General features: G+C 39.7%; 1 protein-coding gene across 7 annotated transcripts in view; it reads right to left on the bottom strand.

Moving 5' to 3' along the window:
• Positions 1–15,292, bottom strand: part of KLHL32 (kelch like family member 32) — a 254,553-nt gene that overhangs the window by 95,682 nt on the left and 143,579 nt on the right. For 6 of the 7 annotated variants that reach the window (XM_047733263.1, XM_047733267.1, XM_047733264.1 and 3 more), the window contains one exon: positions 7,311–7,526. The exons of the other annotated variant lie outside the window; for it this stretch is intronic. In XM_047733263.1, the coding sequence (XP_047589219.1) occupies positions 7,311–7,526 (216 nt within the window). The remainder of the gene's footprint in view (positions 1–7,310; positions 7,527–15,292) is intronic. 7 annotated transcript variants of the gene reach the window in all.

The following is a 15,292-nucleotide window of genomic DNA, read 5'->3' as shown; positions in this document are numbered from 1 at the left end:
AAGTGTAAACCTGGCAATTCACAGACCTGTACCCCTGGGGCTAATAATACATTATATGTTAGTAAAAAAATAAACAAATTAAAAAAAGAATATACTGCAATTAAAAAGAAGAAGAAGAAGGAGGAGGAGGAGGAGGAGGAGGAGGAAGGGGAGATATCCTCCTTACATTTGGAGTAAAGACCGTATGTAGCAGGGAGGGAATGCCAAATGTTTCAGGAAGAAAATCAAGAAATGGTACACATTTAATTAGGTTAAGAAAAGGGAAGTAAAAAAATAAAGTGGGATACCATGAAGATACCCACAAAGTACCTATCTGAAAAAAAAGTAATGCCCCATGAGTATATGACATTGAATTGAGGAAGGGTGGGAATATAAGGAAAGATTATAGTCTCGTCTGGGGATAAGTGTTTTCAGGCCACAGCATTATTCCAATTCTAGTTACTAAGGTCCAAGTGTTAAAAATGAGAATGCTACTCACAGAATTTTCTGATTAAATGACCACCCACAGTCTGATTCTTTGAGGTTTGCACTGCACAACACTAACTGACAGGGGTTTGCCAAGCAGTTTAGCATGTAGGGACAATGAACAAGAATTAACAATGAAGAAAACAGTGAGGAAAAGGGAAAGGGATGCTACGTCGTGTTGAAATGCCCAAACAAAAGCATTTCATTTTCCAATGTACCCAGATCATGTCAACAAGCCCCAAATTAGCACATATTTGGCACAGGTCCGTCCCCACTGGGAAGGAATCAAGCATGGTGGGAAAGAGTAGCAGGTGGGAAGCTTCACATCAGACTGTAAGATCCATGAAAGCAGGGCCCCGTCAGTCCTTTCCACTCTGACTGCCCAGAACCCACCACATAGCAGGCAAAAGTACGACTCAGTAGCCCATGATCGGGCGGGGCAGACACTCAACAGTATTTGAAATAAATGAAGGGAGGAAGGAAGTGCCTGCCACAGAGCCGAGTCAGAACCAACACCACGGCACAGACATGGGGGAGGCAGGCTTGGCCACTATCCTTTCAATCTCTGGGAACCACAACAGAAAACATGAATGATCCAGCCCTTCCAAAATTCTTTTAAAATAACAGGAGGGACGCCTGGGTGGCTCAGTTGGTGAAGCATCTGCCCATGACTCAGGTCATGATCCCAGGGTCCTGGAATCAAGCCCCACATCGGGCTCCCTGCTCAGCCGGGAGTCGGCTCCTCCCTATGCCTCTTCCCCTCCCCCTGCTTGTGTTCTCGCTCGCTCTCTGACAAATAAATAAATAAAATCTTAAAAAAAAAAATAAGGGGCGCCTGGGTGGCTCAGTGGGTTAAAGCCTCTGCCTTCAGCTCAGGTCATGGTCTCAGGGTCCTGGGATCGAGACCCGCATCGGGCTCGCTGCTCAGCAGGGAGCCTGCTTCCCCCTCTCTCTCTGCCTGCCTCTCTGCCTACTTGTGATCTCTCTCTCTCTCTCTCTCTCTGTCAAATAAATAAATAAATAAATAAATAAATAAATAAATAAATAAAAATAAGCCACAGAGTTAATTTGATATACCTCTGTGTCCATCACTCCCAAGTACTTTTGAATTTCCGCTCTGAATTTAGAAGCTATGGACCAAAGCAGGAAGGGCCCAAGATTAGAAGACATGAATTTGATCTCTAGCCTTGTTACTTCCGTTTTTTCCATTTGCACTCCAGGACAACAAAGCAATGATAAATGCAGAAGCATTCTTGAAATTGTGATATGATATTCAAATACGAAGTATTACGGCAGTACTGTTTTACACAGAGTACTGTTCAAAGTCCTTGTTTCTCCCTGGCCAGAAGTACATTTGGGTCAATTTATAAAGTAAGAGATAAAAGATGAAAGCTGTGTATATCACTAGTGTCTCTACTTTCTAACCATAAAGGGAGAGTCGCTTTTTGTTTGGGCTCACCTTCTGGGATTCCTTCTAAGTCAAACTGTAAGTCGGTGGTTTTGTGGTATAGATAAAAGCCAGGAAGGGGCTTGTCAAAAGCACATGGCATCTGAGGTTGTTGACTACTCTAAACAATGTGTGACTCGTGTCTCTAGAGATATAAAGTAAACGTGTTACTAACAGTAGGACTTGTAGAACCAAATTTCCAACAAAAATATAAGGAAAAATGCAGTTCTAAAAAGCCAAACTCAGGGGCGGCACCTGGGTGGCTCAGTCACTTAAGCAGCCGACTCTTGATCTCAGCTCAGGTCTCAATCTCAGGGTCATGAGTTCGAGCTTGTGTTGGGCTCCATGCCGGGTATGGAGCCTACTTCAAAAATAAATAAGTAAATAAAAATTTAAAGAAATAAGATAAAAGGCCAAATTCATTTAGTATACCAATTCCCAGAATAAATACAGCCCAGTGTAGGAATAGTAGGATGTATTCTTATCCATTCGATACATTTTAATATTCAACACATTTTAATATGAAAACTCCACATTATTGTTTTTATTTATTATCTATAGAGAGCAAGAGACCAAGGCAGTGTTCAGTGCAAACATACAGGCACAACCTCTGCCTCTGGGGACACACAGTCAAAGACAAATGTAAACATGATTACCCCCAACCCCAAATCAGGGGACTCATCCCTCTTGCCATTCTAAAGTAGAATATGACCTGGGTAAAGGAGACTGTCCCTGCTGAGATCTGATCCCGTTTAACATCGGTGATGTGACCACTGAATTGTTTGGTTAAAATACAAAAGGAGGGGCCCTCAACCCAAGGTTAATAATGACAGAAAGCATTGATGTATATATCGTTCTTATAGTAAGTCCTCCTCACTGAAAACAGCATCAGTAAATAAATTAATAAATTGAGGAAAAAACAAAGTTCTCCACATTCAGAGATAAAACTAAACTAAATCTCTCTAACCCAATAGTAGAATATTTCTGGAAAGCTTTTTACCACAGGATCTAGCTTCTAACACCATACATAGCACATAATAGGTGCTCAAGAAACAGTCACTTTTATTTCCACCAACTATCTTTATCCATTTTAAAATATCCTTCTTGTTTCAGAGATGAAATAATAATCCAGAGAACTGAACCCATGGTTTAAAATCAGGGGCACCTGGGTGGCTCAGTCAGCTAAGTGTCCGAATTTTGATTTTGGCTCAGGTCATGATCTCAGGGTTGTGAGACAAAGTCCTGTGTTGGGCTCTGTACTCAGCATGGAGTCTGCTTGAGTTTCTCTCTTCCTCTCCTTCTGCTATTCCCCCTATTTTCTCTTTCTCTCTTTCTAAAAATAAATAAATGAATGGATAAATAAATAAATACTTTTTTAAAAAATCGTAACGTTCCTTCCTATTTGGGGTGAGGCATGGGAGAGGAAAACCAAGTTAACAAACATATACTTGGCCTTCCACACTCCAGCATGGTTTGGGGCATTTCCTAGGTGCTCACAAATAGTGATGGACAGAGAACCACATCTTCTCTGTGTGCTAACAAATGTAAGAATTTACATCATACTTGGTTTTTTTCCACTCCCATGAAAAGTGATCTCTGAGCCTTCATTCTGGTAAAAGAAAATCCGGGGTAGAAGAGGCAGAGAATGCATTTTCCTCAGGGAAAAACTGGATTAGCCATAACTTCCTATGAAAATGAAAACAGACCCTATACAGGGAAGTGGTATGGAATGGTTTCATTTTTCACTCAAGTTTTACAGCAGGACCCCAGCTCAGAAGTCTGAAACTCTATGTTGAATCTAACAGGAAAAATTTAACAAGACCCTACTGAAACCAAAGTCCTATGTTAAAGCTAAGACCCGAAAACCAAATAAAACTGGTGGAGATTTGCCAGGTCACGAATGTATGTGATTTGCTCATTTTTAGTCTCCTGTTTCTTTGAGCCCCATAACAAATTTGGTGTCTTTCAACTGGAACCTAGAAATCGCTGGCCTTGAAACATCAGACTAAATTGTTAGGCTGAATTCAACGGAATTTTTCTAAAAAGCATTTTTCTGAGGGGACTTCAGTGCCCTTATACATTAACGTGTGTATACAGTGCAAGTCTCTACATTACCCTATGAATGTAAAGAGAAGTTACCTAACAGGCCAAGTAGTTTCAGGCCAAGGAAGGGAGGAAAAAACCGTTTATGGGGATGAAGAAGCCCTCTGTGAGAGAAGAGACTTAAAGTTCAAAAAGGTCAGATGGGGGAGGGGAAAAAAAAAAGAACGTATATAAGGTGTAATCTTGGGGGATTCCACACACAGAATGGTTATCACAGCCTGCAGCACATTTTATCAGGAAAGGAAGTGGAAAAGGGATAGCAGGAGAAAGTAAGAAAGAGTTTGTTCAGTGAGAATAATTGAAAGGTTCTTATGACGTCTTCAGAGACAGACTGCGTGAAATCTGGTAAATAATGAAAATGAGACCTTTTATCAAAAGAAAGGGAAGGTCCCAGATTATATTATCAGTTGACAGTGAAAGAAGCATATGTGTAAAACATGTGTGCACGTGTGTGTGCGTGTGCATGTGTTTACTGGGCTCTCGCCTTAAGTTACTAGTTGCACATATTAATCAAAGAGCAGTACCCCTCCATCCGCTTCTCTATTACCTGTCCTACTTTGTGTCAATTTCCTTTCTCCTCTCCCACCCCTTGCTTCACTGTTCTTCTTTAAGACATGGGATGGGGATTTGTCAAAGTCAATGAGCACTTTATTACAGTGACAACGTTCCGTAATGAACAATTCAGCGATTTAATGAGATTCTGTAGATCTGTCTCCAGCCTGTCCATCAAGATTCACTCCTATAAAGCACCCTGACACTAATCCTCTGGCATACCCAATCTTCACCCTGGGCTGAATATTAGATTCTTCCATGGTATATTGCATTACTAGTATAACCTCAGCAAAAATGATGAACTTAACTATACTTGAGGCAATATAGCTGGTCTGATTTAATTTTTCTCTATTGGGTTGAGTATGAGGGAATTACTTATTTACTAAGATAAAGCAAAAACAGTTTCTTATTGCCTGCTGAATGCCTAAATTGATCATATTTATGTGAGTTTGTAATTCTTTCTTGAGGACCAAGTACAAAAAAGATATTGCCTGCAGCAGAAAGCAGTTTTTAAAATTCTACACGATAATATTAGTAACCTTTAGAAAGGCAGTTATGATAACTCTTAAGTGGACAGTATGGAATTTTTTTTTTGGATACTCAGACATCTGCACATTACGTCTCTGGCAGTCCCTTCAACCACGCCACAAAAAGAGATAGAAGCCACAAGGATGACTGGCTCAGATCTCAATTCGGTTAGAAATAATTAAATGCAGAACTCATTCCAAGTCTTTCCTTTTCCCTTTGGGAAGTGAAGAAAAATTTGGCAATCTCCCATTTTGAATTGACCAGAAAATGTTGATGATTTGCATTTATAGGGGAGAACCACTGGTAATTAAAATTCATACCAAAAACTCATCCTGGGGCACCTGGGTGGCTCAGTGGGTAAAGCCTCTACCTTTGGCTCGGGTCATGATCTCAGGGTCCTGGAATTAAGACCCGCATTGGGCTCTCTGCTCAGTAGGGAGCCAGCAGCTTCCCTACTTCCCCTTCTCTCTCTGCCTGCTGCTCTGCCTACTTGTGATCTCTCTCTCTCTCTGTCAAATAAATAAATAAAATCTTTACCAAAAAAACAAAACAACTCATCCTTACCAACTTTTGACCTCTGCCTGAATAAACATTATCAGAAATACCTAAGAAACAGAATAAAATTATGGCTTATTCTTTTTCCTTACATTTTCTTTGTCAAGACAGCATGGAATACTGGAGAGATGAGGGCAGGTGTCTGCAAACATGACCTGTAGGCTAGCTCTGCTCTGGAACCCTCAGGAAGGCACTGAAACCCCATTTTGCTCACCTGGAACAGGGAGTGATAACAACTGTCCTTCAAGCCCACTGTGACAATCAGTCAATAAGAAGAGTCCGGGTCCTGGAAGGCCCTCACAGCACCATAGCAACTATCCTCAGTGGGAGAGCAACAGTAAAGAAGGAAGTTGCTGATTAATGTAATAAAAAGAGAGAAATAAGGGAGAGAAAGACATCAGGAAAACTATCAGTGAGTAGAGTCAGGTGCTGGATAATTAACAGCTACCTCTGCCTGTCCTGGCCAGGGTTAGAGTACTCTCCATATGTCCTTTGCTAAAATACCAGGAATTTAGTGTCCAATCAGCTAACAATTAGATGACTTTGTATTTTCTCTTGTCTTCTGTATATAAATAGCATGAACATGTATATAAAAAAGTATATAGGGGCGCCTGGGTGGCTCAGTGGGTTAAAGCCTCTGCCTTTGGCTCAGGTCATGATCCCAGGATCCTGGGATCGAGCCCCACATCGGGCTCTCTGCACAGTGGGGAGCCTGCTTCCTCCTCTCTCTCTCTGCCTGCCTCTCTGCCTACTTGTGATCTCTGTCTGTCAAATAAATAAATAATCTTTTAAAAAAAAGTATATAAATAAAATGTATATTTTATTTGTTTTTCTCTCATGTATTCCGTCTATAAATAAATTGATCCTGAAATCTTGAAGGTATGACAAGATGGCGAGCCAGTGTTCAGAGAGTGAGGTGGGCGATGTAAAACGAAAGGGATAAGATGGGCTCTGACTGTTTCCCAAAGACACCATGTGGATTGTTCAAGTAAAGCCAGTGGGGATGAGCAGAAAAGGATTTAAACTGAATAATCAACTCGAAAACACAAAACATCCTCCATCCCCTAGACAAAGGATGCTTGGAAAGAACGCTACGTCAGGAGAAAGGCAGGGTTTAGGAAAATAGCAATGAATGCAGAATGAACTAAAGGGGGAGATTTTTCCACTGCAGTGCAAGAAGAGCTTCATTTCATTTAAGGTCCCAGCTGCTCTCAGCTGCTACAAAGAAATGGTTCTGAATTGTTTACAGGAAAGCCCAGAATCTATTCTGTTTCCATTGGTCTTAAATACGCATATATGGCGCTTGACAATCCGATTTTCTCATATTCAGTTTAAGAAACTATCTTCACTGGGAGAAAAGAAATTCTTGACTCTTTCTGATGTAAACCCCCCCCACCTTAGGTTTTTGGGAAGCCCCAGTGAGCGACTGAGAAACCACACCTCTGACAGCCCGAGTTAAGCTGAGCAGGGGCTGAGACCTCTGGGCCCTGAGGGCTGGTGTTCTCCAATCACTTGCCCACCAAGGGAGCATGACTTCTGCCTTGGACCCTGAGGAGAACCGAACCAGACAAAATAATTATCATCATTCCTCAACTGTTCAACTTTTAACCATTCCGAGCCTTTTCCCTGCCAAAAGAGAACCCATGCAGGGCGCCCTTACCTGCCAGATCTGCGCTTCACTCAGGGAGGTCAGGCGGTCGCTCTTCAGAACCTCCTGGAGCAGACAATAAGGAAGCGTTAGAACGTCTTCTGGGCGACTCTTCAGGAGCTCAGAGAGATGTTTCACTAAGAAATCGATCACTGCCTTCTCCAGCAAAGTGAGGTTAAAGAGGTCAGCAAGTCTGTACAGATCCAAGTAATTAAAGCTATTTAATTCCTGGGTGCCAAAAAAATAAAAATGGGGGGAAAAAAAGATCTCTTAGAAATTAATCCAAGAAAGAGCAGGCAAGAAATTCAGACTGATTCACTAAGGTTTTTATGACAGGAGTGGGGAAAATAGGACTCCACTGATAATGTAAAAAAAAAAAAAAAAAAAAAAAAAAATCCTTTAACTATGACTTTGGCAGAGAACTGCATGTTCTAGAATTCATCATTTCTCCTTACTTTGTCCCTTTTAAAACCCATATATTTAAAGACATCTTTTTTTTAAAGATTTTTAAATTTATTTTTGATAGAGGAAGAAAGAGAGAGCATGAGAGCACATGTGGGGGGAGGGGGAGAGGGAGAGAGAGAAGCAGACTCCCCGCTGAGCAAGGAGCCCCATGCTAAACTTGATCCCAGGACTCTAGGATCATGACCTGAGCCGAAGGCAGATGTTTAACCAACTGAGCCACCCAGGTGCCCTAAAGACGTCTTAATAAAGGGGTTGAGAGGAGTTTCTGGCTTCGCTGACTGAAATGTTACTTTGCAAAACACATTTTACCAATGAAGAAAATTGATTTTTTTACCCTTTCTGTATTTCACAGTTCTCAGGTGAGAAGTTCATTCAACTACAGAGAATGTGCGTGTAGGTAAAGTAGGAGTTGTGATTTGATGACACAAACTACAGAAGACAGATGGACCCTTCTTTTTCCAAAACTTCAAATGAAGTATGTCTCTGAGTAAAAAGAACCCATCCTGACTTAATGAAATTAAAACACAGATTTTTTACACATAAAGTCTCAGGAAATGAAGGAATCTCTCAGAAAAGATTCCTGTCCTAAATAATTCTATATTGAACCTACTTAAGATGAACAATTTATAATTATTCTTTATTTTTTGTTAGCCTCAAATGTTCAGACAACCAATGACAATATTTCCTTCTTATTCAAGGAGTTCCTGTAGCAATGCTCATTTTGGGGGGATTTTCCCTGTCCCTACCACTTCTCAAGTTCATAGCTATGGCTCTAAAATAATGCTCCCTGAGAGCCATGACTCCCATGGTAACTTTCTTTAACTCTGCGAGAATCACAGTGGGCACACAGGCTTGATGATAGCAAACTTATTTCAAATAGAATAAATGTCCTGTTTCTCCCCATTTTTAACTTGAAAATTTGAACATGTGAGTGGTATTTTCTACCAGCTTAAGGAATGCAGAATACCATCAGATAGCTATATCACTCCACTGAGCTATTTAAGTAGTTTTCAACATATTTTCCCCTTTTCTAGTCATCCAGGAATATTAAGAACACTTTCTAAAATATCTATATTCTATTTGAATGTTTTTGTTTCCAGAATATTTGTAAGTTTAAAGGACTGCGTTCTAAATCTGTGCTGTCCAGCATGGTAGCCCCTAGCCTCAAGTGGCTCCTGAGCACTTAAAATATGGCTCATCTGATTTGAGAGGTGCTCCAAGTGTTAAAGTACCCCAAATGCCAGGAAGAAGAGAAGCAGAATGTAAAATATCTCATTAATAATTTTATATTGATTATATGTTAAAATGATATTCTTCTGGATACAGTAGATTAACTATGTCATTATAATTAATTTCCTGTTTCTTATTACTTTTTTTAATGCAACTACTAAAAAAAATTTAGAATGATGTATGTGGCTCCCATGTGTTTCTATAGGACAGTGCTGTTCTCCAGAATAAAATGTTAATAAAGAAATTGCAAAAACGGCTCTTTGAGTAACAGCAGCATCATCATCATGGCTACCTGATTTTTTTTTTTTTTTTTTTTTTTTTTTTACTTTAGATTCCATTTCTTAGGAGGGGAGATGACACTTCAATTATAATCTAACAGGAGTCAAGCCAGATGACTTCAGGAATCAGCATAAGATTCTGGCTCCTCGTAGCTCTTTTTGCCAACACAACTGAAAAGGAATAAACGCTTAGCTTTAAAATGAAATTTACTACAGATGACCACTAAAAATTCATTGCAACTCAAGTATCTAAGAGTCCACTCACTGCCATTCAATCAATATATCCTGGCTTCCCATTCAGCAGATTTTACCAAAGGAATACTGAAGATTTTAAACTCTAGCACCAATTATTTCAAATAATGCTTAAATTGTTCTCCAAATCTTACATTTTAGGATTAGTAAATTTTATTCTGGGAGTAAAGAACATGTCACCCTTGTTTCCATAAAGTACTTTAGGACCAACTCCTGGGAATGAATGTTCTTTCTGGTCAGTACATCTATGAAGCAAGTTTAACTGCTCAGGGTCCTGAATATAACTTTGGTGTCCCCGTAAATCACTCTGCAGGCCCCCAGAGGCATGCTGGGTGAAGTCAAGGTGGTGTCAGTGCATTTCAAATACCCCAGGCACATGTCCAAGACATGGCTCAAGGTCCTGAGGCAGTGCCAAGCAGCACGGCATGGAGATAACTTAGCATGTGCAGAAGCAGAAACAGCTAAGCTCAGCAAAGTTAAAGGTGGACAGGCGGAGCCCAGCAAAAATGTTTTTATCCCCAGTTGTTCTCCTGCCAAGAAGTATATAAAACTACAAATTTGGGAATGAATTACGTAGAAGCAATCAAATATTCTTTATCAAGCATCTTTATTTCCTTGTAGAGAGATATTGGGTTTCTTCCAATTAGATGCCTTCAGCTTAAAAGTAGTCTGGTTCAGAACTATGGAGAACCAGAGAATTAACCAAATTAACCAAAATTAACCTTAATTTTGCTTCTTTTCTGTTGCATTTCTTTTGAAGGTAGTCAATGAATGCCTGCTTCCCCAGTCCTGAAATGTTTTCATTTTCTAAGGGTCTAATTTTACATAACCCCCAAATGCAAACTAACAAATATTTCATATTAGTAGAGAACTAAGAAGCTAACTGGAAAAGCATCAGTGTCTGTCTGAACAGCAAAAGGGAAATGAACTGAGACATATATTCCTTTACAAGAGAAACATCAGTTAAAAGTTTACTCCCTATCTTTACCTTTTCGTTTCTCTTCTCTTCTACTTAAAAACATAATTTCCCAGGCACCTGGGTGGCTCAGTCAGTTGGGTGTCTGATGCTTGGTTTGAGCTCGGGTCATGATCTCAGGGTCGTAAGACTGAGCCCCGAAATTGGTGTGGAGCCTGCTTAAGATTCTTTCTCTTCCTGTCCCTCTGCCCCTCTCTACTCTCTAAAAATAAATAAAATCTGAAAAAAAGAACAAAAAACCATAATTTCCCCAAATCTCCAGTGCTTTCTATACATGTCACAGGTTTCCACTCCCTTTGCCATGCATACTTAGCTACTCAGTAGTTTAAACTGCATAAAGTAGGAAGATCAGGGAAAAAAGATAAACCATCTTCAGTGAGGTCATGATGCTGCATCATGCATTCCTCTTGTTGGCGCTTTGTGAGCTTTAAGCAATATCATCATTTCTTGTCCTTTTGGCTAAGACCTTGTGCAAGCAAAATAATACCAATAATGCTTTTAGAGATTCTCATAAATGTGATGTGGGGAGGTGGAAAGCAATGGTTAAATTACATTAAATGGGGGCGCCTGGGTGGCTCAGTGGGTTAAGCCGCTGCCTTCGGCTCAGGTCATGATCCCAGGTCCTGGGTTCGAGCCCCACATCGGGCTTTCTGCTCAGCAGGGAGCCTGCTTCCTCCTCTCTGGCTGCCTCTCTGCCTACTTGTGATTTCTCTCTGTCAAATAAATAAATAAAATCTTTAAAAAAAAAATAAATAAATTACATTAAATGAAAAAAAAAAAAAAAAGAAAAAAGAAAAAAAAATGGGGCCCCTGGGTGGCTCAGTGGGTTAAAGCCTCTGCCTTCAGCTCAGGTCATGATCCCAGGGTCCTAGGATTGAGCCCTTCATCAGGCTCTCTGCTCAGCAGGGAGCCCATTTCCCTCTCTCTCTGCCTGCCTCTCTGCCTGCTTGTGATCTCTGTCTGTCAAATAAGTAAATAAAATCTTTAAAAAAAAATTACATTAAATGCCCACCTATAATACTGTGCATGGAAGAAAATAACCACTGTTATATAAATAGTGCCATTATGTTTCCAGTTATAAAAAGTAATAAATGTTTATCCCATAAATTCAGGAAAAGTATGGAAAAGAAAACAAAAACCATTCATATATCACCATGCTGAGATAATCACTATTAATGTTTTCATATACATATTCTAGATCTTTTTTCAAAAAGTCTTTTTTATATCAGAGAGAAGGAAAGAATAATTGCATTAAGGGGCAGAAAAAAACCATCAGCAGACAGAGGCACTTGGAGGTAACCCACCCTGGTGAAGAGCAAAGGCCGTGCATACAATCAAGTCAACCTGGTTCAATTCCAACCCTAACACTTACCATTGTCCATGACTTTGCTCAATCAGTGAACCTCTCATTGTTCTTCAGTTACAAAACGGAAATTTCAACCAGCTCACAGGGTTATCATGGGGATAATGAATAAAAACCTCTTAGCACGCACAACTTGACACATGAAAAGTAGACATCGGACTTGGTAGGCAAGGAATAATAAAGTATATTTGAGCATTGCTGTTTAGCATCCACAAACCCTGATTCAACACTGATGCAAGGAGGTCAAAATGAAGAATGTGGTCCCCTTTAGATATAAAAGTAATAAATAACCTATACCATTAAGTAAGGGAAAAGAAGGATGGCCAAAACAAAAAACCATACAGCTGAGTTGTAAACTGATCATATGTTAATGACTTCCTTGTCTATACAAGCAGTCGATACCTCTCTCAGCTCTGAATTCATCTTCCCAACTACCTGTAAGAGTACATCTTCTCTTGGATATTCCACAGTATGGAATGGATGAAGATGTGGTTGGATGACCACAACCAACCATGCACATCAGGATCTTACAACGTGGCCCATATTCCTCCCTCATAACCAGTCATTCACCAAATCCTGTTTGTTCTTCCTCTTTAGCAGTTCTTTCTCTGCTCCTCATCATCTCCTATCCAGACTTCCTACAGCAGGGTCCTAAATTTCTACCTCCAGTATCAAATTCTCAAGCCTCTCTTTTTATGAGAATCTGACCATATTGAACATCTGTTAAAAACTCACTAACAAGGCCTCCCTCAAGAAACAAGAAAAACCTCAAATAAACAATCTAATCTTAAACCTAAAGAAGCTAAAAAAGAAAAAAGCCCAAGGTTAGTAGAAGAAAATAATAAATATTGAAGCAGAAATAAATGAAATAGAGATGAAAAAAATTAAAAAAGATCAATGAAACCAGAAGCTGGTTATTTGTAAAGATAATTAATACTAATAAACCTATACTCAGATTCATCAAGAAAAAAAAGAGAGGACAAAATAAATGAGGAAGAAAAGAGATATAACAACTGACACCACATAAATATAAAGAATTATAAGAGTCTATTACAAAAAATTACACACTAACAAATTGGACAAACTAGAAAAAAATGGATAAATTCTTGGAAACATATAATATTTCAAAACTCAGGAAGTAACAGAAACTCTCAACACACCAAATACTAGTAAAGAAATTGAATTGGTAACCAATAACTCACAACAAACAAAAGTCTAGGACCAGACAGCTTCACAGAGAAATTCCAACACACACTTTATTTATTTATTTTTAATATTTTATTTATTTATTTGTCAGAGAGTGAGAAGACACAGGCACAAGCAGGGGGAGCAGCAGGCAGAGGGAGAAGCAGGCTCTCCATTAAGCAGGGAGCCCGATGCAGGAATTGATCCCAGGACACTGGGATCATGACCTGAGCCAAAAGCAGATACTCAACCATCTGAGCCAACCAGGCATCCTTTACCAAATGTTTAAAGAAGAGTTGCTATTGGGGCGCCTGGGCGGCTCAGTGGATTAAGCCACTGCCTTTGGGTCGGGTCGTGATCTCGGGGTCCTGGGATCAAGCCCCGCATCTGCCTCAGCATCCCTGCTGAGCGGAGAGCCTGCTTCCCCCTCTCTCTCTCTGCCTGACTCTCTGCCTACTTGTGATCTCTCTCTCTGTCAAATAAATAAATGAAAACTTTAAAAAAAAAGAAGAAGAAGAAGAAGAAGAAGAGTTACTACTACTTTCCACAGACTATTCCAAAAAATGAAAGAGGAAGGAAAGTTTCAAATACATTCTACAAGGCCAGCATTGTCCTGATATGAAAATTAGACAAAGGCACTACAAAAAAAAAAAGAGAATTACAGGCCAATATCCCAGATGAACAAAAATGCAAAAATCTTCAATGAATATTAGCAAAGCACATTCAACAATACGTTAAAAGGATCATTCACCACAATCAAGTGTGATTTATTCCTGGAATGCAAGGATGGTTCAATATCCACAACTCAATAAACATTATACACCACACATCAACAAAACAAAGGACAAAAATCATATGATCGTCTCAATAGATAAAGAATAAGTATTTGACAGAGTTTTACATTCATTCATGATAAAAACTCAACAAAGTGGGTTTAGAGAGATCATACCTCAACATAATAAAGGCCATATATGACAAACCCACAGCTAACATCATATATGGTGGTGAAAAATTGAGAGTTTTCTTCTAAGATCAGGAGCAAGAGAGGAATGTACAGTCTTTCCACTTTTATTCAACATAATACTGGAAGTTGTAGCCATGGCAACCAGAAAAGAAAAGGAAATAAAAGTCATCCAAATTAGTAATGGATAACTCCGTCACTGTATTTGCAGATAATATGATATCACATATAGAAAGCTTTAAAAATTCCACCAAAAAACTATTAGAAGTGGGGCTCCTGGGTGGCTCAGTGGGTTGAGGCCCCTGCCTTCGGCTTGGGTCATGATCCCAGGGTCCTGGGATCGAGCCCCTCATCGGGCTCTCTGCTCAGTGGGGAGCCTGCTTCCTCCTTTCTCTCTGCCTACTTGTGATCTCCGTCTGTCAAATAAATTTTAAAAAAAATCTTAAAAAAAACTATTAGAAGTAACAAATGAAATCAGTGAAGTTGCAAAACACAAAATTAATATACAAAAATCAATTGTGCTTCTATGCACTAATAACAAAGTGGCAGAAAGAACATTAAGAAAACAATTCTACTTACAATTGTACCAAAAAGAATAAAATACCCAGGAAAAACTTGACCAAGGAGGTGAGAGACCAGTACAACTATAAAACACTGATGAAAGAAATCAAAGATAACACCAACAAATGGAAAGACACTCCATGCTCAAGAAGTGGAAGAATGTTGTTAAAATGCCCCTACTATCTAAAGCAATCTAACAGATGCAATGAAATCCCTACTAAATACCAACTGTGCTTTCCACAGAACTAGAACAAATAATACTAAAATTTATACAGAACTACAAAGGACTTCAAAAAGCAAAAGCAATCTTAAGAACAAAGCTGGAGGGGGGGGCGCCTGGGTGGCTCAGTGGGTTAAAGCCTCTGCCTTCAGCTCAGGTCATGATCCCAGGGTCCTGGGATCGAGCCCCACATGGGGCTCTCTGCTCGGTGGAGAGCCTGCTTCCCCCCCTCTCTCTTCCTTCCTCTCTGCCTACTTGTGATCTCTCTGTCAAATAAATAAATAAATAAATCTTTAAAAAAAAAGAACAAAGGTGGAGGTATCCCAAGCCCAGATTTCAGGATATACTACACAAAGCTATGGCAATCAAAACAGGATAGTACTGGCACAAAAACAGACACAGAGAACACTTAAACAGAATAAAGAGCTCTAAAATCAACTCACGCTTATACGATGAATTGATCTATGACAAAGGAGGCAAGAATATACAATGGGGAAAAGACA

Source organism: Lutra lutra, chromosome 6 (assembly GCF_902655055.1).
Source record: "Lutra lutra chromosome 6, mLutLut1.2, whole genome shotgun sequence".
Classification (NCBI taxonomy): domain Eukaryota; kingdom Metazoa; phylum Chordata; class Mammalia; order Carnivora; family Mustelidae; genus Lutra; species Lutra lutra.
Note: the sequence above shows the minus strand (reverse complement) of the source record. Positions and strands in the feature narration are given on the sequence as shown.